Source organism: Tachyglossus aculeatus, chromosome 11, assembly GCF_015852505.1.
Source record: "Tachyglossus aculeatus isolate mTacAcu1 chromosome 11, mTacAcu1.pri, whole genome shotgun sequence".
NCBI classification, from domain to species: domain Eukaryota; kingdom Metazoa; phylum Chordata; class Mammalia; order Monotremata; family Tachyglossidae; genus Tachyglossus; species Tachyglossus aculeatus.
The window spans coordinates 19,372,834-19,398,063 of NC_052076.1; the positions used below are offsets into that span (position 1 = coordinate 19,372,834).

Consider the following 25,230-nt stretch of genomic DNA (forward strand, 5'->3'; position numbering starts at 1 on the left):
CGTTTGGGGCAAAGTGTTAATGGCAAGTTTATAGCATGTTTGTGGCAGCTGAGGGAATCAAGTGTGGCTTCAAAAAAGAAATCAGCAATAGTATTTCAGACAAAGAACCAAATGGCTCATTTCTAACCTCAGTATGGGCACGCTGTGGTTTGTGAAAAACGACTGATACACTAACATCTGAACCCCACTGCCAGCCCAAATCCACAACAATTCAAGATGGCTTCCTCCTCAGCTCATCCATTCTCTGATTCAAAAGAGCAGACTCTGCTCTCATGAGGAATTTTCAGGCCATAAAATCCTAGAATCACAAAGCTGGAAGGAACTGAAAGAGAACGTCTATTTGGACCTCCAGGCAGATGGATGCCTGCACCGATCTGAAGAGATAAAGATCTAATCTTTGTAAAATATCTCCAGGGATGAAAGCTTCTCAACTTCCCTCATTAGCCTATTCTATGAAGGCCCTGATACTCAAGAATGGTCACTTTGATTCAAAGACTATAATCAGTGGGGTAAACTAGGTTTGTATTAATATGATGAAATCTCAGGCAGAAATGTGTTGCCAATTCTGATCAACAGTCTCTGTGGATGCCACCTCCCCATCCCAAGGCATGGGAAAGAAGGTCCCATTTGGCACTGAGAACAGTTTTCACCCATGTAAAAACTGGGTTTTATCCAAACCAAGTCCTTCCATTTTATTTCATATTCTGTTCTTGACTGCTGTTGTCCTTCCTTATTTAATGTAGTCCAAGTATTTTTGAATGCCCTTGGTTGCAATGGTATCATGAAGCCAAACTGACAGAGATCCCCTTGTTTGGTGAATTCCTCCAGTGCAACACATGGTGCTAAGTAGTTGGGAAAGGACGAAAGAAGAATGAGACGCATATCTGCCTCAGACGAGTTTACATTTTAATGTGGTAGACAGATAAGAGTCTTTACAGAGAGGATGATCAGAATAAAAAAAATGACTGTAAAATTAATTACACACATAGATATGGGTAAGGGGGGATATAGGCAAATGTGCACATGTTAGAGATACTGCATCTACCCAGTGCTTAGTACCACCATTACTGTTATTATTACTATTATTATTATTATTATTAACAATGATAGGTTGCTGCTACTTGGGATATTGGGCATTTATTGAGGGAGGACTGTAGGAGGAGGTAGGATTTTAAGAGAGGCTATGAAGTTGGGGAGAGCTGTAGCCTGGAGGATTAGGTTGGGGAGGGAGTTTCTGGCTGGTGGAATAGTATAGGTGAGGGGATGGAGGTGGGAGAGTAGCAAGAAAGGAATGAACAGAGACAGCTGGAGTTTAGTGGGTGAAGAAGGCCAATCTGTAAAATGGGAGAGTTGGTGGGGGTGATTGAAGTCAATCGAGGGGAGATTTTCCTTGGTGCAGAGGGAAATGTAAGTCATTGGAAGGGGCTCAGGAGATTGGAATGACTAGACTGTGCATTTTCTGAGTTTTATTTTGTTTCCTTTTGTTTCTTCCCTGGACCTTTTCTTCTCTGTGGTTCCAAAACTCAAGTTGGAGTAATTTATATGTTTTATTTTTGTGTGGTAACTTTGAATGTTTGTTTCTAAGTAAACTGAATCTAAGATGAAAGAACAGTGTTACTATGTCAGTATGTAAGTCTACATTTAGTAGGTAAAAATCTAGCTGTTCTGGTTTCTAAGGGCAGGTTTCATATGCCTCCATTTCAAGGCACAGTCTTTTCAGGTAATCTCAGAAATGAGAAACAGAAAAGGATCACAAATGCCAGCAACAGGGCTGGCTTCTGCCTTGGAGGTTGGCGAACGCCCTGATGTTATGTAGTAAGACCCACTACAGCCATGAATACATCACTGCTTCCCATCTGATTCCTTTATAGTTAGAAACCCAAGGTCAACAATTTATCAGTATGAATCTCCCCAGATCTCTGGGTATGCACACGTCTTTACATATGAGTGCTGTATTATTTAGACTAATCAATCAATCAATCTATGGTATTTATTGTGTATTTACTGTAAGCATGGAACACTAAACTAAGCACTTGGGAGAGTAAAATTCAACAGAGTTGGTAGACACGATCCCTGCCCACAAGGAGCTTACAGTCCAAAAGTAAGACACACATAAAAGCAAATTACAGATATGTATATAAGGGCTGTGGGGCGAGTGTGTGGTGGGGTGAGTATCAAGTGATTAGAGGGGACAGTGGTTGCCCATCCACCTCTGTTTCACACAACAACTCCTCACCATTGACTTCAAAGCACTCAATCACCTTGCCCCCTCCTACATCATCTTGCTACTCTCCAATACAAGACAGCCCTCACACTTTGCTCCTCTAATGCTATTGGCCATGAGCCCATTGTAGGGTAGGGACCTTCTCTATATGTTGCCGACTTGTACTTCCCAAGCGCTTAGTACAGTGCTCTGCACACAGTAAGTGCTCAATAAATATGATTGAATGAATGAGTGAATATCTGGGGTGAAAAAGGATAAGACCCATTGCAATTTTCTTATTCCGGGTCTAACTGTTCAACCTTATTGCTCACTCAGCTCCTCCAGGGTTGGTAGCATTAGGAGGTATGGGAAATGTTAATGCTTCCCATTGCTCCCTGCCAGCCCCTCTGGGGCTAGTGAGCTAAGCTCATTAACCTGGCCTGGGTGTGATTGATCACAAGCTGACAGACCACCATTCTTCTCACCTTCAAAGCCTTATCAAAATCATATAATAATAATAATTGGGGTATTTGTTATGGGCTTACTATGTGCCAGGCACTGTACTGGGTGCTGGAGTGGATACAAGCAAATTGGGTTCGACACAGTCCCTGTCCTGCATAGGACTCCCTGTCTTATTCCCCAGTCTACATATCAGGGAACTGAGGCACAGAAATGAAGTGACATGCCTACGATCACACAGCAGACAAGTGGCAGAGCTGTTATCCATTAGAATTTATGACCTTCTGACTCCTAGGCCTGTGCTCTATCCATGCTGGATAGAGTGGAAAGAGCACGGGCTTTGGAGTCCAAGGTCAGAGGTTCAAATCCTGGCTCTGCCAGTTGCCAGCTGTGTGACTTTGGGCAAGTCACTTCACTTCTCTGGGCCTCAGTTCCCTCATCTGTAAAATGGGGATGAAGACTGTGAGCCCCATGGATCACCTTGTAACCTCCCCAGAGCTTAGAACGGTGCTTTGCACAAAGTAAGCGCTTAATAAATGCTATCATTATTGCTATTACTCCATGCATCCAAGAGGCCTTCCCTAACTAAGCCCTCATTTCCTCTCATTATTATTAATATAATAATAATGGCACTTAAGTGCTTACTATGTGCCAAGCAGTGTTCTAAGTTCTGGTTAATCAAGTTAGACAGAGTCCCTGTCCCACATGGGGCTTACAATCTAAGGGACAGAGAAGCTGAATGACTTGCTCAAGGTCACACAGCAAGCAGCAGAGTTGGGATTAAAACCCAGGTCCTCTGACATCCAGGTTCATGCTCTTCCCACTAGTTCACACTGCTGTACTCCCATTCCCTTCTTAACCCACCCTTAGCCCCACAGCACTTATGTACATATTAATAATTTATTTATATTAAAGTCTTTCTCCCTGTCTATACGAAGCTCCTTGTGGGCAGGGAACATGTCTATTATCTCTTATACCGTACTCTCCCAACTGCTTAGTATGCACTGCACACAGTAAGCACTCAATAATATGATTGATTGATTGGAAAGGGCAGGGGCCTGGGAGCCAGAGGACTTGAGTTCTAATCCTGGCTATGCAACTTGCTTACTATGTGACTTTGGGCAAGCCATTTAACTTCCCTGTGCTTCAGTTACCTCATCTGAAAGATGGGGATTGAGTACCTTTTCTCCCTCCCTCTCAGACCCTGAGCATCACGCAGGATACGGACTGTGTACGACCTGATCATTTGAATTTATCCCAGCACTCAGTACAGGACTTGGCACATGGTAAGCGATAAACAAATTCCACAATTACAATTATCATTATTATTACATGATAATAACTCCTTCTGCACATTATTGCTTGGTTCCTCCTCAGAGAAATTGGTCTGTCCTCTTTAAAATAGCCTTTCATAGACTTGAAGATGGTTATTATCTCACCTCCGTCTTTGAAGTAAATGTGCAAAAAATCATGTTTGTTTTCTCCTCAACTGACATTGCCTATATGTTCAAACAACATAGATCTGAGTCTTGGTTCTCCACATTAACTAGTAGTATGGGGAGAAATAAGGGTACTGTGTAACACACTGCGAACTCATACTCAAGACACCCGTGACTAAGCAATAGAGGAAGATGGTTTGAACGGCTGTTCACTAATGGATCCACTAATTTAAGCCAACAACATAATCTCCTATTACATTCCCTCCTTGAAGTCATAGTAATTTGCTATATTTATAACAAGGTTTTGATCTTGATGAAAAGTAATTCTATTTTTACAATGCTGCACCTTCTGAAAGACGCTTCCTCCCTTTCTATAATGAATTCATGTGCAAATCTGTCATTAGGGATCATTAGACTGTTGATGTGTGTTGGTCTTTTTCCCCTTTTTCTCCTCTGCAAATTTATTTTAAAGGAGAGAGGAACCAAAGATACAGCAATAAAAGCCTCCTATTGCTCAGGGTGCTTTAAATCCTGGCCAAAGGGAGCACTGTTCAATGCCTGGATCTTGGTTTTCATGATGCCTTGTCTCCTCTTCGGAGAAAGGTCCACGGCTCCATTCGATCAATGCACAGCCATCAGTGGAGCAGTAGCCACCATCTTCATTCAGCTCCTGAAAGAGGTTACCGACTAAATGCGACATACTTCTCCAACCACAGCTAGCCTGAAGGAAGCTGAGTAAAAAGCACCCAATCACAACCATAAGCCAGAGTATCCCTGCTCAATTTGGTACATTTCTCTTTAGGTTCAGACAAACAAAAGGAAACTCATTCACTTAGGAAGTAATCATAGGATATTTGTTGTAACAAGAGGTACTGCATGCCCAAAACACCAGGGAGGTTCTGGGATTTTGGCTAAATTCATGAACTAGAGGTCTAAACTGGATTCCTAGAACGAAAGTTAGGGACATTAGATGACCCGGCCTTACCCATTCAGGTGGATGTTGAAGTAGGCAATCATCACACTGTTCTCTCAAGCATCCTTTTGCCATCATGAGAGTCAGAATACTCAGCTAAGAGAGTTCCCTGCCTGACACAATTATAATATTTCCCTTTTAGAGTATGAGCCATCATGGGACAGGGACTGTGTCCAACCTTATTAGTGGTGATAATTGGGCTTGATGCATATTAAATTCTTAACAAATACTATAATAATAATGCCTTATGCAGAAGAAATGAACACACAGAAAGTAGAGAACTAGCTCATTCTTTTATGGTATTTGTTAAGTACTTACTCTGTTCTATGCACTGTGCTAAGTGCTGGGGTAGATACGAGCTAAACAGGTTGAACATAGTCCATGTTCCACATGGGCCTCACAGTATTACTCCCGACTTTACAGAAGAGATAACTGAGGCACAGAGAAATTAAGTGACCTGTCTAAGGTCATACAGCTGACAAGTGGTGGAGCCAGGATTAGAATGTAGGTTTTTCTGATTCCCAGACCTGTGCTCTATCCACTGGAAACACTATTTCTCTTGATAATCACTATGTACTTACCCAGTTCCTTCAGAGCATCATGGTAAGTGCTTGGGAGAGTACAATACAATGGAGTTGGTAGACATGACCCTCATACACAAAAGGCTTATAGTCTGGAGGGGGAGACAGGCTTTGAAATAAATTACAGCAAGAGAAAATGACAGAGAATAAGGATATGTACAAAAACTCTGGGGGCCTGAGGTGGGGGTGAATATCAAGTGCTTAAAGGGTACAGATCCAAGTGAAAAAATGACAGGAGGAAGAGTGAATAGGGGAGATTAGTTGGGGAAACCCTCTTGGAAGAGATATGACCTTAGGATGGCTTTGAAGGTGGGGAGAGTGGTGATCCATCAGATATGAAGGGGGAGGGAGTTCCAGGATAATGCTGTCAATGACCGACTGATATCCATTAGATTCAGAGGAAAACCATTCAATATGACAATACTTCAGGTGTATGCCCCAACAACAGATGCAGATGCAGGTTTTATGATGAAGTGCAGAGAGAGATTGATAAAAGCTGCAAATTGGGTTATCACTGGAATGCAAAAGTTGGTAATGGATGGGAATGGAAGCTGTTGGAAAATATGGCCTTGGAAATCAGAAGCAAGCCAGAGATCGACTTGTTGATTTCAGTAACTCAAATGATTTTTTTTTATTGCCAACACCTTCTTTTACCAACCTAAATGATGACTGTACACATGGACTTCACCAGACGGACTATATGGAAATCAAATAAATTATTTTATTTGTAGAAAGAGATGGAAAAGTTATATTTTGGCAGCAAAAAATGGCCTGGAGCTGACTGTGGAACAAATCATGAGCTATTAATGTGTAAACTGAGGCTAAAACTTAGAAAGATCAATCATGTCTTACAGTCGCCCAATTATGACCTGACAAATATTCCCCCTCCATTTAAAGAGCATGTAAAAAAAATCAATTGAGGCATTTAATTGCCTCAATTAAATTAATTCAATTAGTCAATTGAGGCATTTATGTTGCTGACGTGTACTTCCCAAGTGTTTAGAACAGTGCTCTGCACACAGTAAGTGCTCAATAAAGTGAATGAATTTAATCTCACAGAAAAGAGACGAGAGAAAATGTGGATGGAGATTAAAAATGTCATCAAGGAAGAAACTGACACAGTATTGGAAAAGGCAGGAAGCAAAAGAAGCCAAAATGGATGCAGAACATCACTCTGAAAGTAGCCAGGAAAAGGAAGGGAGTGAAAATCAGAGGACAAAGGAAACCTGGTTCAAGAACTGGGCCGAGAATTCCAGCTCTCTGCCAGGAAGGACAAATGGGAATATTTTAACAGCATATGTACAGAAATGGAAGTGAATAACAAATGTGGATGGACAAGATCACTCTTTCAGAAGACTGAGGAAATTAAGAGAACATTTAGTCCTTGGATTGGCTTTGTTAAAAGCAAAGATGGACTGACGATAAATGATGCCAGAAACAGAGATGGAAGGAATACACGCAGAAAGTATACCAGAAGGATACTAATATTCAAGTAGTATTTGAAGAAGTTCCTTATGAATTAGAGCCACTCATCATGGAAAGCGAAGTTAGATCAGCTTGTACTGTCTTGCCAAAAATAAAGCACCTGGCTTTAATAGGCTTCCTATTAAGGCTTTTCAGGCAGCTGGAGAGCAAGCAGTTAAAGTTCTTACCAAATTATGTCAACAGGTATGGCTAACCACTGATTGGAAGAGATCGGTTTTTGTTCCAATATCGAAGAAAGGAGACAGAACTAAATGAGACAATTATCATACAATTTCCTTGTTCTCACACACCAGCAAGCTATTGCTAATATTGGAGAATTATATGAATTGCCTGATGTTCAAACAGGATTGTGGAAAGGATGAGGGATGTGAGATATTGCTGATGTCCATTGGATACTTGAAAGAACAAGAGAATATCAAAAGGATGTCAGCATGTGCTTTCTTGATTATTGCAAAGCCTTTGTGGGGATCATGAGAAGCTCAGGGGCACATTAAGAAAAATGGGCATGTTGGACCATTTGCTGCATTAATATGGAACCTGTATGCTGGACAGGAGGTTACAATAAGAATAGAATATGGAGAAACTGATTGGTTTCCCATTAGTAAGGGTGTAAGAAAAGGATGTATATTATCACCTCAGCTGTTCATCCTTCATGCTGAATATACAATAAAAGAAGCTGGACAGGATGAAGATGAATGGGGAGTAAAGATTGGAGGAAGGAATATAAGGAATATGGCTAAAACTGAACTTCTGATCTTCCCACCCAAGCCCCATCCTCCAGGTCACTTTTCCATCACTGTTGACGGCACCATCATCCTTCTTGTCTCACAAGCCCATAACCTTGGCAGTATCCTTGACTCCTCTCTCTCATTCCACCCACATATTCAAGCCAACACTAAAACCTGTCAGTTCTACCTTCATAACACTGCCAAAATCCACCCCTTCCTCTCCATCCAAACTGCTACCACATTAATGCAAGCACTAATCCTATTCCTCTTTGATTATTGTATCAGCCTCCTTGCTGACCTCCCTGCCTGTCTCTCCCCACTCCAGTCCATACTCCATTCTGCTGCCTGAATCATTTTCCTTCAAAAACATTCAGACCATGTTTCTCCACTTCTCAAGAAGATCCAGTGGTTGCCCACCCACCTCCGCATCAAACAAAAACTCCTCACCACTGCCTTTAAAGCATTTAACCATCTTGTACCTCCTACCTCACCACGCTACTCTCCTACTACAACCCAGACTGCACACTTTGTTCCTCTAATGCTAACCTTCTCACTGTACCTCGATATTGTGTATCTCGCTGCTGACCTCTTGCCCACATCCTACCTCTGGCCTGGAAAGCCCTCCCCCCTCATATTCATTCATTTTTCATTCAATCGTATTTATTGCTCTCCCCCACTTCAAAACCTTGTGGAAGGGACATCTCCTCCAAGAAGTCTTCCATGACTAAGCCCTCCTTTCCTCTTCTCCCACTCCCTTCTGCACTTCTCTTACTTGCTCATGCATCCATTCATTCAATTGTATTTATTGAGCATTTACTGTGTGCAGAGCACTGTACTAAGCACTTGGAAAGTACAATTCAGCAACAGATAGAGACAATCCCTACCCAACAATGGGCTCACAGTCTAGAAGGAGGAGACAGACAACAAAACAAAGCAAGTAGATAGACATCAATAGCACCAAGATAAATAGAATTGTAGCTACATATACATCATTAATAAAATAAATAGAATAATAAGTATGTACAAATATACACCAGTGCCTGGGGCAGGGAAGGGGGTAGAGCAGAGGGAGGGAATATGGGTGATGGGGAGGGGAGGAGGAGCAGATGAAAAGGGGGACTCAATCTGGGAAGGACTCCTGGAGGAGGTGAGCTCTCAGTAGGGCTTTGAAGGGGGGAAGAGATTAGTTTGGCAGATGTAAGGAGGGAGGGCATTCCAGGCCTGAGGTAGGGGTCGATGGCGGGTTGAGTGAGAACGAGGCAGAATGAGGAGGTTCTCAGCAGAGGAGTGGAGTGTGTGGGCTGGGCTGTAGAAGGAGAGAAGGAAGGTGAGGTAAGTGGGGGCAAGGTGATGGAGAGCTTTCTGAATATATCTGTAACTTATTTATTAATTTATATTAATTTTTGTCTCATTGTGGGCAGGAATGTGTCTGTTATACTGTACTCTCGCAAGTCCTTAGTACAGTGCTCTGCCTACAGTAAGTGCTCAGTAAATACAATTAAATATAAAAACCTTCGTTAGGCTGATGATACTACTCTACTGGCAGAAAGTGAAGTAGATTTGAAGGGCTTATTATTAAAAGTTAAGGAACAGGGCAAAAACATGGCCCTGCGTTTGAATGTCAAGACAACAAAAATCATGACAACTGGAGTTTTAACACATTTATAGGGGATGGAGAGAAGATTGAAATAGTTAACAATTTTTTTCTCCTGGGATCAATAATCAATAATAAAGGAACTAGTAGTCAAGAAATACGCCAAAGATTAATATTAGGGAGATTTGCTATGAAGAGCCTAGAAAAAAGTCATGAAATGAACTGATGTAACAATTGTCACAAAAATACAAATTAGGAGAAGCAGCGTGACTTAGTAGAAAGAGCCTGGGTTTGGGAGTCAGAGATCATGGATTCTAATCCCGGCTCCGCCACTTACCAGCTGTGTGACTTTGGGCAAGTCACTTAACTTCTCTGGGCCTCAGTTACCTCACCTGTAAAATGGGGATTAAAAGTGTGGCCTGGGGCGACCTGATTACCTTGTATCTGCCACAGCACTTAGAAAAGTGCTCGGCACATAGTAAGGGCTTAGGAAATACCATTATTATTATCAATTCTATGGTGTTTCCAGTGGCAGTGTATGGATTCGAAAGCTGGGCAGTGAAAAAACAGGATAGAAATAGCATAGGTTCTTCCGAAATGTAGTGTTGGAGAGTGTTTTTGTGACTACCATGGACTGCCTGAAAAACAAAAATGGGTTTTGGAACGAATTAAATCAGTGTGGTCTTTGGAAGGCCAAATGACTCGACTTCAGTTAGCATATTTTGGACACCTCAGGAGGACTACTTCTCTGGAGAAGACACTTATGCTTGGAAAAGTCCAGGGAAAACGTGGAAAGAGGCAGACCAGCATCGAGATGGATAGAAACCACGGGAATTGGAAATGAGTCAACAGTATTTGATAATAGTAGACTATTGAATCAGCCTCTTCTCTGACTTCCCTGCCTCCAACCAGTCTCTCCCCTCTCCAGTCCATATTTCACTCTGCATCCTGGATCATTTTTCTCAAATGTCATTTTGCATATTTCTCCACACTCCTCAAAAACTTTTGATGGTTGCCGATTTCTCTTCGCATGAAGCAGAAACACCTGGCAAATGACTCTGAAGAACTCAATCAGCTCTCTCCCTCTACAGTTTTCCATCTCTCCCCTGCTCTTCCCTTTTACTTTGACCCTTCCCCCACCTAAAGTTCACTCCCTCCCCTTTAAATCCACCAAGGCACACCTCTCCTTTCCTAAAACTCACCTCTTCCAGGAGGTCTTCCCTGATTAATCTTTCTTCTCCTCTGATCACATTCTCCCAATTGCTACTTCGTGTATGCCCTCACAACCACCTGTAGCTCTTTGATGCAGAATTAACTTGCATGCTCTACTACTTAAACACTTATTCTTCTATTCATCTTTTCATTCTCTTCTTACTCCCATTTGTAATTTACTCTGTGGGCCTCCCTGCCTTGACCATGAGCTTCTATCAGGAGTCCAGTCCTACCCCGACCCCTGCTTGTCTCTTTGTTCCTACCAGCCACTGCCGTCCTGCCTCTCCCATTTTCGTCTGTCCTTGCAGTCCAGGGGCATATGCCCGGAGTTTAGCATGGGTGGAATCACTTGGGTTCTCTTTAGTGGTTGACCCCTCGCCATTCCATGTTCTTTACTGGTGGGCCTAGGCTCCCCACCCACGCACCTGTGGAGACGATCCGGGACTCTGCCCAGGTGAGGGCTGACCTCAGCCCGCCTCACATGTCCGACGCCCTCTCACCATCAGTTTCTGAGATGACACTTTTCTGGTTAGAAAACATTTTTATTCTTATGCCCGGAAAAGGCCACAGTCCCAGCCACGCTGTACACACCAAAAGGCTGTCCCTTGTTGTGCTGTCAGCTCTTTTTGATTGGGCTCCTTGTCTCTCAACCTGCTTCTGCCCTAAAAGAGGCACTTCTTTAAGTGCCATGTTGGTCTTTATGTGGCATCTACCTGCCCGTTCTCAGGAGGGATATGGCACTGCCAGAGGCTTTTGTTTTATTGCACAGTGTCCACATCACCCTCTAAGGCTCCTGCAGCGTGTCATCGCCTCTTTCAGTGCCTCCTGCGGGACAGTGGAGCATGGAGTCCAGGAGCGTGTGCCTGCCTCCACCCGGTGGGCTCACCCGTCTGGGAATTCTCCCAAAGACGTTTGTGCCCACCCTCATCTTGGAGCTGCCCTCGGGACGAATAGAGTGGAATCTTCGCTTAATTTCTCTGGGCCTCAGTTACCTCATCTGTAAAACGGGGATTAACACTGTGAGCCCCACGGGGGACAACCTGATCACCTTGTAAATTCCCCAGCGCTTAGAACAGTGCTCTGCACATAGTAAGCGCTTAATAAATGCCATTAAAAAAAAAATCTTCTCCCTCCTGCCCCCTCTTCCCCGCGCCTACCACGAGGGGAAGGTACCACGAAGGTCCCTAAGGGACCTTCTGCATGTCCGCAAGCGGATCCCACATTGAAAGCGATTTTAAAGCAACAATACGACTTCACAGGTCTGTGGGAGGTACACTCCTTTCCCAGACGCGGCCTCGGCCGTCCCCTTCCCCTCAACTCCCCGCGTTCTAAATGGCCTCTCCCGGCCATTGCTCTGTTGTGCCGTCGCCAAGGAGATCCAGGTTAGCGCATTTGCGCAGCGGCGCGCGCGCCCAGGCGAGAGGGGAGGCGGAGCCGGGCGCAGCGGCGCTTCGAGAATGGGGCCCGCAGCGTTACGGGCGCTGGCGGAGGAGGACAGCGGCGCGAGGCGAGCAGTGCGGTGCAGTGTAGTGCAGTGCGGTGCAGTGACGGGGGCTGCCGGAGCCGCGGAGGGGGCCGGGACGGGGGACTTCTGAGGGGGCGGCGGCGGCTCGAGGCGGAGGGAGACAGAGACGGTTACCGAAGAGAGACCCGTACGGATTGGGTAGAGGCGCAGCGGATCCCGGGAGAAGGAAAGGGCAGGGAGGGGCAGCAGGTCAGTTGTTTGGGTGAGGAGCTGGCAAGGGGCCTTTCCTGAGGGCAGCGCCCTCCTGGAGGGTTTCTTCCCCGCCCTACAGGTCTAAGCTGGGGGTTGCCCTCCCTAACCCGCATTCAACTCCCTTCCCCCCTCCAGCCCCCGGCTCCAGATAATAATGATTTATTAAGGTGTTTCTTAAATGTTTACGGTGTGCCAAATACTGTGCTAAGCGCTGGGGTAGGGACAGGATAGATTGAACGCAGGCCCCGTATTATTCCCATTTTTTAGATGTAGTAACCGAGACGCAGAGAAGTTAAGTGACTCACCTCAGATCACACAGCAGTCAAATGGTGGAGTCGGGATTAGAACCCAGGTCTTCCCACCAGGCCCTGATGCTTCTCAAAGTCTGGCCACTTCACCAAGCTTCCCCGCCTCTTGAGACTTGTGGGAGACTCTCTTCCCTTCCCTCTTGAAATCTTGCTAAACCTACCCCTCACTTCGAGTAAGGAGGTTTCCACTGATCTGAAGGCAGAGTGGAGCAGAGGATGCTGCCATTCAGGCCATCTTGCTGCCTCCGGAAGACACTTTGTTGCCACCTGGGGCTCAGAAATCAACCTGGAAGTTCCACAGTTTCCCCTGGTGTATTTTCACGCTTACAGAGACCCCTCAACCTATACACGATGTAGATAGGGGTTGAAGATTAAAACTGCAGGACCATGCTCACCCAGCCAACTGCAGAATATCCTGTTGTTTATCACAAAGTTTCTCAGTTTACCTCTGCTTTCTCAAAAGAAGAGGATTAAAGACCTTGACTCCTCTCCCTTTTCCCTACACTAAGCTTCATGTACCTGCCACTGATCAACTAAATTTTTAAGGGAATCTCAGTGAGAAGATTCCCACTTTTCTCACCTTATTAGCTATGCGCTCCAACAAGCTCTATGCAATCATTTTTACTTAAGGACATAAGAAACTAAAGGGGACAGAAATAAACCTAATGAATACGAATTACTTTAAAGTCATATTTTGTAGTGACCAGTTATAATAGCTCTAGCATTCTAATAGAGTTGCTATTTACACTCTGCAGAGTTTCTACTCTGTTTAGCACTAGGAGTGGTATAGTTTTATGAAAAAATGCAGTTAAGGATTTTAACTTTTTCTGTAAGGGTAATCCTGCCTCTGTTTAAAAATAAAATTTGGGTGAGAGTAAAATGGTATTTCAAAATGAAAAACTGGATCCAAGAAATGTATTTTAGAACTCTTGAGAACTAAGAAATTACAGTACCTTCCAACAGTGTTCTCTCTGAATACCAAAGACAGCCGTTTCTGTTCTTGTGTGTATAAACACATGTAAGCAGTGCCTTCCGTTCTTAGTACTATACTTACAAGGAGCTCCCGATGCTTTATAAACATTGGCAACAAAGTCAGCAGTAATCTACAGAACAGCTCTGTGATTTAAAGAAAAGCTGCAGTTTAATTACAGTTTATAATTGAGCTAAAAAGAATGACAAGGAAAAAAACTCACGAGATGTCATCCAGCAGTTATTGACAGAAAGGTTGTTGCATTCATTCATCCAATCGTATTTATTGAGCACTTACTGTGTGCAGAGCACTGTACTAAGCGCTTGGGAAGTACAAATTGGCACCACATAGAGACGGTCCCTACCCAACAATGGGCTCACAGTCTAGAAGGGGGAGACAGACAACAAAAAACAAGTAGACAGGTGTCAATACCATCAGAATAAATGGAATTATAGCTATATACACATTAATAAAATAGAGTAATAAATCTGTACAAATGCTGGGGGGAGGGGAAGGGGGTAGGGCAGAGGGAGGGAGTGGGGGCAGTGGGGACGGGAGGAGGAACAGAGGAAAAGGGCTCGGTCTGGGAAGGCCTCCTGGAGGAGGTGAGCTCTCAGTAGGGCTTTGAAGGGAGGAAGAGAGCTAGTTTGGTGGTTGCAGTGATTAGCCCACAAAGGGAAGAGATTACTGGGCAACAAGGGAGGGGACACTTGGAGGGAGGAAAGAGGAAAAGACCATGAAGAGACAACAGCATTCGTCATCAATTCTGTGTGCCCTCTGCTGAGGTCCTTTCCCAGGTTAGATGGTTTGCAAAATAAATAGCATTTGCTTTGGTATTTATTGGGTGCATGCTGTGTGTAGAGCAGGTGTCTTAAAATTGAACATAGACAAGTAAACTGACTGGCTCAAAATCACAGGAAAGCCAGTGTTTCATGTGTAAAACCTAACCACCTCTCCCCCTCTCTTCCTCCCCAGTGTTCTGAAACATTGACCCTGTGTCTCTTTGCCATAGCAAACAGCGACCTGGTACTCCATGCAGACAAAACAACGGACAGTAGCTTATTTGCATTGTTGTTCAGGGTGTTTGAAGTGAAATCATTAAAGGACTGCCATAATTAACCATTTGGCTTTGTCCTGATTTATTTATAATAACCCCTTAGAAGCTTGAATCTGTAATCTGCTTCCAAGCAGCATTCAGGCTCCCTTTAGAAATTGCACGCACTTGTTTGATACTCAGATTGCTTACAAGCACCACATCAGGGTGTTACACTTTGGTGAAAGGAAAACAATAGTTTTTCAAACAGATGAAAAATTAAAACCTACAAGTAATATAACAGGAGTGTATTCATTGTTTCAGTTTTTGATTAAAACTTGTAAATGGCTTTTGTTAGACAAAGCTGAGCAGAAATATAATGGGTTTTTTTCCAGGTACTCTCTGTAACAGCAGCCTTAAATATTAAATTGGCTCCCTTCGTCAGCAGCGTTACCACTTACTATCTTCAGCACATTTGCAGCATGAGTAATACTAAATTGATTCCAAGACTCCCCAATCGACCCCCTGTCCACCACAGCAATTTAAAAACTCCACCGGAAAGCCCATCTTTCAAAATGGGAGACTTTCACCAAAATCTGCAAGGCTTTGTAGAATCTGATTCAGAAAGCCTTAAACAAGGAAGAAGACACCAGATAGACTTCCAGAAAAGGAACTTGGATGATGAAGACCTGCTGAGGGAAACTTTTGAGGAGCTAGACCGGGACAGCTTAGAGAAAAGCAGTCCAGAAGGAAAAAGTTGGAGTGATTCAGAAGAGTCAGAAACAGAAAGTTTCAAACCTCATGAGTTGTCCAGCAGAAGAGATCTCAGTCCCGAAGGCAGTGATGAAAAGGGAAGGTATGGATAGACACCAGTAATGCATTCTGCAATTTACTGTATGATGACTTTTTGTGAAACCCCTTTTAACCCAGTAGTCCAAGTGATATCAGACCCAGGGGCACAGACAGGTACTAACAGAGATTCCCAGGCCTCCCTTGCTGAGTCTTTGGTGTCCAAAAAGCACTTTGCAGTCAACTGGGTAAAGGTGAGGGGGTACTGGGCTTCATAATGCCAACAAACTGGAGCCCAACCCTTAGTGGGAGCTCTTCTTCCTGGCTTCAGGACACATAGCTGCTATAGAAATCAGGGAAGTTGTGAGTGAGTGCTCTCATCTCTCCAACCCTCCTTCCCTTCCTCTTCTCCCTGCTGTTCCACTGCCCACAGAGTGGCCAAAGATGTGCAGGCCTGTCTGACTTCACCTTGCACATGGAGTTGGGAAGAGATCAAGCTCATTCTTTTAATCCAGTATTCCCAGGAAGTTCATTTGAGGGTCTGTTGGTCTCTCATTAAAGATAGGGAGAGCTGAAATCCTGAGTGATTTAATCCAGTTCCAAGAAACCAGCTTCTCCCCATGACTTAAATTCCTCTTTGGTCAAAGCCAGGCATTTAGGGAGGTGAATAATTAAAGCTTTGTCATTGGGAAGGAACCTTTAATTAACTGCCAGTCAGTGATGGATGGGTTTGGACTCTCAGTCTCATGAGACTTTCACTGATCATACTATTCCTCAGATTAGTTTGTTTAGAAAATGAAGCCATGGTCCTTCATTGCAGGTTCAGGTTCAGCCCTTAATAACTGATACATAGATAGCTGATACATTCAGTAGTACAACAGGGCCACCACCAGCACCTCCAATCCCTTTCAGCAAAACAAACCAGAGAATTGAAGCTGGTATGCAGGGCATTCTATTAAAGAGATCCGTGCTATTCAGGCATTAAATTGAGTTAAACTCAATTAGGCTGCTAAACTCATATGTGTCCTCCCCCTACACACACACACTCTCTCTCTCTCTCTCTCTCTCTCTCTCTCTCTCTCTCTCTCTCTCTCGATTGTTAGAGCCTTGAGGGCAGGGATCATGTCCATCAACTCTATTCTACTCTCCAACCACTCAGTACAGCACTCTGCCCCACAAAAGCACTCACTAAATACCAGTGATTGATTTTCCTTGCAATGAACCTAAATAAGGAATAGTGAAACAGGCAACTTATAGAGTGCAAATTAATCACACATCCTAAATTTGGAAGAGGTTTTATTTTGTCAGAGTTTTGCATTCTGGGAATTATAGTTCACATGACTGAACCCAAGCTCTAGTTTTGCCTTGTTTCCGCACGAAGCAGCTTTAAAAGCAGCTTGATGAGCCTCTTGAGTCTTAGGCTGACATTTTGATGTTACTGGAATCTCCTTAAGGCAGTTACTATCTTGTAGCACCCGTAGTCAGCCCACAATTCAGTGAGCATGGTGATTAGGGCAAAACCTTTTATAAATGGAAATAGAAGCTACTGGACTTCATGAGGCAAGAGTAGACTAGGATATTCACATATGATAATCCTTAAACCCAACTTCAGGACTAACAATGTGGTTAATAAAAGGAGAGATCAGTGTGATTCGAGCAGTAGATATAACATTTGCCATCCTGAAAACGTTGAAAGAGAGGGAAAAAATAGGGAACAAGAACAATGCTGTGTTTATGGTTGCTATCGTGCTCCTTGTGGTCTCTGAGGAACCACTTTATTTCATAGTCTGAGCTCAGTACTCAAGTCTAAAATAAGCTGAACTGAGATGCAGGTAAGCAGTGTCAGTGTTAATGCATTTGGGAAATTAAAAATGGCCTACTGTAAATCAGTCATATTTGACTGCTTACTGCATGAAGGCACTGTACTATGCACTTGGGAGAGCACAGTATAACTGAGTGGGTAGGACAGGTTCCCTGCCCACAAGGAGTTTACAAGAATAAGATGTTGAGCACGTTTGTCTCGGCCAGCCAACATGTTCTGTTGAAACAAAAAATGGGGTGGGAAGGGAACAGAGAAGTTAGAATTCAGCTGAGTCCTGTGACATACTCAGTGTTGTCTTCAGGAACAACCTTACAGGTTGAGAAACTCTGGAGAGTATTACTGGATATAATCATAGGACAGCAAAAATAGGGGATTATGATAGCCTCCACCCTGGATTGAGAAATGGAGAATATCCTTTACATAGGCAAGTCAGCGTGAGGTGGAACGCTGTGACCACATTTCATGGAGTAACAAGGCCAAAAGATGCCATAACTTTGGTTCCTTTAGGCTGATATCTTGGTTTCCAGTGGCCTTGTTAGCCCGTGCCCTTTCCTCCACATGCAGGGGTCAGCAAACCTCTTGATACCTAGTTTGCAGCCTATTTCCCAAGCACAATCCGCATGCCTCCATTGCTAAGGTTTCAGGCCACCCTTTTCAGATGACTATTGGCTCCTGAATGTCAAATCTGTGATCATCTAGAAGCTGCTAACTCAGAGAAGAGCCTGCATTTTGAAAATACATTTGTGATGAGCATCCAGGCGGTCACAACTTGTGCTTGATTTAAGCATTGACATACATCCCCTGAACAGGCATAATGCCATCCTAACAGATGACTGGCTCTTGGAGGCAAGCAGAACTCTGTGTGTGCATGACATGGCTCTATTAAGGGCTGAATTCCAAGCCAGAAGTGTGAAAATCTGCACAGGTTCCCAAGCATTTCTGCCTGCAGATTAACTTTAGCCCTATTCTAGCTCATTCTGATTCTGGTAGATTCCACGTCAGTAAATTCTGGCATCAGTTGGGCAGAAATATAGTCCATATTAGGCAATTGAGAGAGAAATTTAAGGAGATAGATGATAGTTTGGCTCAAGAGAATTTCAGGCTGGCTTTTACTTTTATTATTTAATGACTCATGAATTGTAGAATGAAATGTAGATTAGATGGGCCACTTTGATTAGCAGGGATGTTGATTGATTGGATTTTAATTGAAATGTTTCTAATTGCCCCCTGGGTTCCAACACTGCACAACTAATTGTGGGTGTTTGAAAATATGTGTGAGTGACAATCCCTTCCATATCATGCATCAGCTGAAATCACCCTTTTCTCTACTTGCAGTGCCTGGCACTGTGGTCAGTTCTGTCTCTTGGTATCACAATCTTTTTGAAACCTGTCCTCCAAAAAATCTCACCATTCCCACTTGCCGCCTGTCAGGCTGATCTTTGGTCTTCTAGCAGTCTGTGACTCTGCCATGTCGTCTCAAGATGGACTTCATTGAGTTTTTAGATTTTATGTTGTGCTATTTGTGGTCTACACCACCCCAATTTCTTGTGCTGTAAGTGATCATCACCCCTCTCCCCCTGCTAAATTAGCAAACCCCAGAGGCCCTGGGGAAAGAACCAATTGGTGGAATGATAGTAAAGATCTCTCTCCAGGGGAAAAGGCCGTAGTCATAATGGCGAAGTAAAAAGAACTCCTATGACCAGGTTCCTTCATCCCTTTTATCAAGAGAGGGCCTAGCAGATTTGCAACTTCAAAACAAAGGCCCTGAAAAGTTGTAGTGAATCCGAGAGGGAGTCCTTCTCCACAATGCCATCTAGCCCATCAAAGGCAGGATGCACCCTGGAGGACATTTCTGCCCTCAGATCTCATACTGAATCTGGATGTCTGCCTGATAGCTAGCAGTCAGTTTCTTGATCCGAATGTTGTGGACAGTTGGAATCAATACCGTCTTAACATTGAAGTTGTTTACCTTAGCATGTTTTTTCATTAAGGTTAGGGCTGCATTAACATTTATCTGGGTAAGTCAGTCCTCCATATACATTGACTTATTTTGCAAATTGTCACGTGTTGACCTGACCAAAGGGATCCCTAGAAACTATTCTACCCAGCAGTCTCTGAAAACATTTTGGTAGGAAAATGGTTTTTCTGGCATGAATCAGTTTCCACACCTTCACCTTATTTCTACTGAGCCTATTCTCTCCAAAGAACCCCTCATTAAATCTAAAAGACTTTACACCCTTCTTATCCTCTTCTATCACTCAGCTTCCTTTGATAAAACTGTCTCAGTTTCTCCAGCTCTTCATCTGCCTCCCACTCTTTAACTGTGGGTATACTTCAGTGCTCTGTGTTGGGTTCTCAACTCTTCTCCATCTATACTCTGCTCCCACAGCTTCAATTACCACCTCTCTCACTTCTCTTCTATTTTGCCCTCTGTCAGTGCCACCGAGACATTAATACTTGGATTTCCCACCAGCACCTCAAGATAAATATGTCCATCATGGAATTCCTCATCTTCCATCCAAATCCTTTCTTCACATAACTTTCCCATCCCTCTTAAAAACAGTACCAATCCTCCCTGTCTCTCAAACCCAAAACCTTGGCCTTATCCCTGACTCTTCCCTCTCTTTCAGTTCCTGTATATTCAGTCTGTCACCAAATCCTGATGGTTCTTCTACCACAACATTCCCAGAATCTGCCCTTTCCTTTCTATCCATATGGCTAAGCATGCTGTTTCAGATACTTCATGTATCCCACCTCAACTTCTGTATCAATCACCTCCCTGACCTCCTTGCTTCTTGTCTCTCCCCTCTCCACATCTGCTGCCAAGATCATTGTTCTAAAATACTTTTCTGCCTTTTTTTTCCCCAGTGGTACTTGTGAAGTGTGTACTACGTGCTGAAGTAGATACAAGATAATCAGGATGGATACAGTCCCTGTCCTGCATGGGGTTCACAGTCTAAATAGGAAGGAATGATAATGGTATTTGTTAAGTGCTTACAATGTGCCGGACACTGTACTAAGTGGTGGGATAGGTACGAATTAATCAGGTTGGACACAGTCCTTGTCCCACCTGGGTCTCACAGTCTAAGTAGGAGGGACTAGGATTGGATCTCCGTTTTACAGTTCATTTGTTTTGATCATTCTAGGTATAATTATTTTTATAATAATAATTGTGGTATTTAAGCACTGTTCTAAGCCCTGGGGTAGATTCAAGATAATCAGTTTCCACGCAGGACTCACAGTTTAAATAGGAGAGAGAACAGTTATTGAATCCCCATTTTATAGAGGAGGGAACTGAGACATAGAAAAGTTAAGTGACTTGCCCAAGGTCACACAGCAAACAAGTGCTGGCGCTGGGATTAGAACCCAGGGAATCTTCTTATCTTCTCACACTGCAAAAACCTCCAATAATTGCCTGTTCGATCCTCTTCACATTGGCTTCAAGGCAATCATTCAGCTCTCTCCCTCCTACCTCTCCACCCTCTTCTCCCACTACACCTCTGCTCACCCACTTGGTTCCTCTCCATGGAACCTTCTCAGCATGCTTTGTTCTCATCTCTTCTGCCACCAACTTCTCACTCACATCCCTATCCTTTCCTCCCTCCCCCTTTTCATCTGATACTGTGCTCAATCAGTAAATCAGTAGTATTTTTTGAGTGCTTATGAACATTACACCCTCATTAAGCATTCATGTATGTCTTCTCAGTTCATTCAATTTGATTGTTCTAGGTGTAATTATTTTTATGATAATAATTGTCATATTTGTTAAGTGTTTACTATGTGCCAAGCATTGTACTAAGCACTAGATTCAAGATAAGCAGGTTCCATTTGGGGCTCACAGTTTAAATAAGGAGAGAGAACAGATGAGGGAACTGAGACACAGAGAAGTTAAGTGATTTGCCCAAGGCCACACAGCAAGCAAGTGGTAGAGCTGAGTCTAGAACTAAGGTCCTCTGACTCCAAGGCCCATGCTCTTTCCACTAGGTCAAACTACTTTCTTTACAACCTCTCCCCTCCTTCTCCCCATAAAAGTGTAAACGTGCCATTTTGTTTTTCTGTCCTTCTAAGTGCCTAACACAATGCACTGCACCAAAAGTGCAATCAAGGATGCTACTACTTATGCTACTCACACTACTACTACTACTACTACTACTACTACTACTACTACTACTACTACTACTACTACTACAACTCCCCATCTTCAAGCCTTTCTGAAATTACATCTCAGAGAAGATGTGATCTCTGAGAAGCAGCGTGGCTCAGTGGAAAGGGCACGGGCTTTGGAGTCAGAGGTCATGGGTTCAAATCCTGGCTCTGTCACTTGTCAGCTGTGTGACTTTGGACAAGTCTCTTCACTTCTCTGGGCCTCGGTTACCCCATCTGTAAAATGGGGATGAAGACTGTGAGCCCCCTGTGGGACAACCTGATCATCTTGTAACCTCCCCAGCGCTTAGAACAGTGCTTTGCACATAGTAAGCGCTTAATAAATGCTATTATTATTATTATCTCTTTCAGGAGGCCTTTCCCAATTGATTTCTAATCTCAATCAGTCAGTAGTATTTATTGAGTGCTTATTAATATCCCCACTTTATGTCCCTTCAAGTGCCACTTGAGCACTTCCACACCATATAAGCACTTAAGGTACTCACCACCTCCCCACAAGTAGCAGTCAGGTACATCTGTTCATACTATATTACTTTCTCCTCTCTGTAACTTATTTTAGTGCCTGTCTCTCCAACTAGATCCCAAGCCTGGGGAAGCAGAGTGCCTTTGTGGAAAGAGCATGAGCTTGGGAGTCAGAGGACATGGGTTTTAATCCTGACTCCGCCACTTGTCTGCTGTGTGACCTTGGGCAAGCCACTTAACTTCTCTGTGCCTCAGTTACCTCATCTGTAAAATGGGGATTAAAACTGTGAGCCCCAAGTAGGGCAACCTGATTACCTTGTATCTACCCCAGCACTTGGAACAGCGCTTGGCACATAGTAAGCACTTAACAAATGCCATAATAATGATAATAATAATAAGCTTCTTAAGAGCTGAGATCCTATCTACTCTTTCCTTTCCATTGTACAGTCCCAAGCACTGACTACCTTGTTTTGCACTCACTAATTACTTTGGATTGCAAGATGGACACTGTAGCTGTTATTGACTACAGTTCACCCACCTCAGGATGATTTGGCTTTTCAACCAGATAATCCTTGTGTGGCAGGCAGAGTGATAGCTTTCATTGCTTCAGATACCAGGTGGCCCAAAGTGCCCCTTTCATTTTCATCATGTAAACAATGAACATGGAGCTGTAAATAAGCAGCTTTCTCCAGATACAAGATAGAAACAGCCAGTGTTACACCAAAAATGTAAAAAAGCCCTTCTTTTAGGAGAGCTTCAAATTTCAATTTGCAGCTGGTGTCAGAGTTACTGTACACATGTTATTTTCCCTTTGTTCTCAGGTTGTAATTATATAGGCAAAAGGGAGACAGGAATCCAGGTATTTCCTATTGAGGAAACATTGAGTTCTTGCCCAGAAGGATCCATTAGGCTCTGCTGGTGAAGACCCAGCTGCAGTCTGGTCTACTGGACATTGTCTGTCTCCCCCTTCTAGACTGTGAGCCCGCTGTTGGGTAGGGACCGTCTCTATGTGTTGCCGACTTGTACTTCCCAAGCGCTTAGTACAGTGCTCTGCACACAGTAAGCGCTCAATAAATACAATTGAATGAATGAATGAATTAGGCCAGGTGGGACAATAATTTTTGGCATTGGGAACTCCTACAAACAGCCAGGGAAAATGAGGGTCGTCATTGCTATTTTCTGGGTGACAGGCTTTAAGATATGTTTCTCCAAATTATGTACAGAGTCTTCATATTCCTAAAGAAGTTTGTAATCTATGTTTCCAGTTTTTTTCAACTGGAGAGACACCCATCAAAGGGTTTGGAGTGGTAGTTGGATGAACAGAGAATTCAGAAATCCCCAGGGCACCATTGTCATTTTCACAGTCCCTTAAAGAAGCATTAGAAAGTTTACACTTTTAAATATTGGCTATGCTGTTGTAGGCTTAAAATATTTAATGCCATATAAATTGGGAATAATTGTTCTGTTTAAAAGGATTAAATTAAACCTAAATCAGTAATAACATGTGCAGTTTCAGTATAACCACCTACTTAAAATTAAGTGGCAAACAAATAACAGCTAAATGATTGATAGCAGTGCTTTTATTCACCTCCTCAATGGGCGAAATGGCCAGTTATTGAATATTTTATTGTGAGTGTAGAGGATGTTAATTGTACTAGAAATATGCTCTAATTTTAGTAATTTTTTGACTGAATGTTATGCTGAATATGAGGCTCTTCATTAAATGGAGATTTGATTTTATTTTGTTTGAAGTTATCACAGTAAGTACTCAAATAGAGTCCATTAACTCGAGGAAATACCATGGTATATGTATACGAGACCCGCCCCCTCTGCATCCATTACTAACCTAGGAATCTGAAGAGGAGCCCCGGCATCTGTTGCCTAATCCGCAACAAAAGTGTTGTGTATGCATTGTACGAATAACCTTTCCATCAAATAGGGGGTAAAAAGAGGGGCATCTTTTGTACACGGATGATTACTGATGAAGGGGCACTTCACACTCATTTTGTTCCAGTGTGGTGACCTGGCTTGGGTAGTACAATTGAGGCTCTTTGCATGCAATCTCAGCACAATGGAGTTCTTCAGGATCAGATTCTATTATTTCAGTCATTAGATTTGTTTCCTCTGGAGTATTGTAGCTTATCCTGCTGACGCTGCTGCAAAAACACCATCATCCTATGTGTTCTATTATGATTTCACCCTTACAGCAAAATGGACGCTTTACAAAAGTTTTATGGCTGTGCAAGTGGTGATGAGTTGTGATTAGAGTTTGAGAAGGGTTGTTGGCTTGTGTGAATGTGTGTGTGTTAAGTGTTCGTGGGGGTGGGCTTAAATGTGCAGAGACTATCTTTGAGTGTGTAATTCAACTGGAACAACACATTTTAATCTAATTTGGTTTCAAACCTCTCCAGCTTTAGGTAAGCTTCCACTTAAAATCATCTATTCCATTTGTAAAGGCCTCTCTTGCCTCTTATGAGTGTAAGCTCCTCAAGAAACGGGGACTGTCTTTTTTTTTTGAAAGACATTCAACTCCCTACTTATAATTGTTGTCGCCGAAAATGGGATCCGAATCCCAATCCCACGTTTCTTTCAGACTGCCTCTCCCCAGAACCTAAACCGCTCCCAGCCAGAAAGTTTGGTGCTCTGCAGAGTACCTTCTCTCTTTCTGGCCCTAAGGGGACCACTTAGACCATTTAATGCTTTACATCCTCATTTACTAGCAGTGATTTTGGCCCCGAGAAGAATAGAGCCCAGTGAGATCCACTAGAAGGAAACACAGGCAGGATCCTCATTGAATGGGCCCCCCTGGAGAAAACAGCCCATTACTGAGTTCCTTCCAGCAGAGAGCAGAATCAAGATGACAGCCAATTGTCTTTGTAGTCACTCACTGGGATTTTCACAGTTTCTGGGGCTGAGAAGAGGAAAAACCAAACAGTGGTTCAGAACCCATTTCCTCCCAGTCCAACCCAGGTTCATACTGCCAGGCTTCCCTTGGTCAGAAATTTCAGGAACATCAGCAGGCCTGACGAGGACACCCACAGGATTGTTCATTCATTCATTGTTGTGTCTATTTAGTGCTTACTGTGTGCTGAGCAAAGCACTGTACTAAGCGCTTGGGAAAGTACAGCACTTAGAACAGTGTTCGGCACATAGTAAGTGCTTAACAAATACCATCATTATTATTACAACACAATAATAAACAGTGACATTCCCTTTCCACAACAAGCTTACAGTCTAGAGGGGGGAATAGATGTCATTACAAATAAATTGGCTTCAACTCTCATCTCTATG

General features: G+C 43.3%; 1 protein-coding gene across 4 annotated transcripts in view; it reads left to right on the forward strand.

Moving 5' to 3' along the window:
* The first annotated feature begins 12,198 nt into the window (after positions 1-12,198).
* The window catches only part of JHY (junctional cadherin complex regulator), a 78,735-nt gene continuing 65,703 nt past the window's right edge, over positions 12,199-25,230 (forward strand). For 3 of the 4 annotated variants that reach the window (XM_038754838.1, XM_038754841.1, XM_038754840.1), the window contains exons 1-2: positions 12,199-12,388; positions 15,098-15,558. In XM_038754838.1, coding sequence (XP_038610766.1) covers positions 15,185-15,558 — 374 coding nt within the window. In that variant the 5' untranslated portion in view covers positions 12,199-12,388; positions 15,098-15,184. Of the gene's footprint in view, positions 12,389-14,322; positions 14,467-15,097; positions 15,559-25,230 lie in introns of those variants that run through there. The other variant, XM_038754839.1, reaches the window with a different exon arrangement.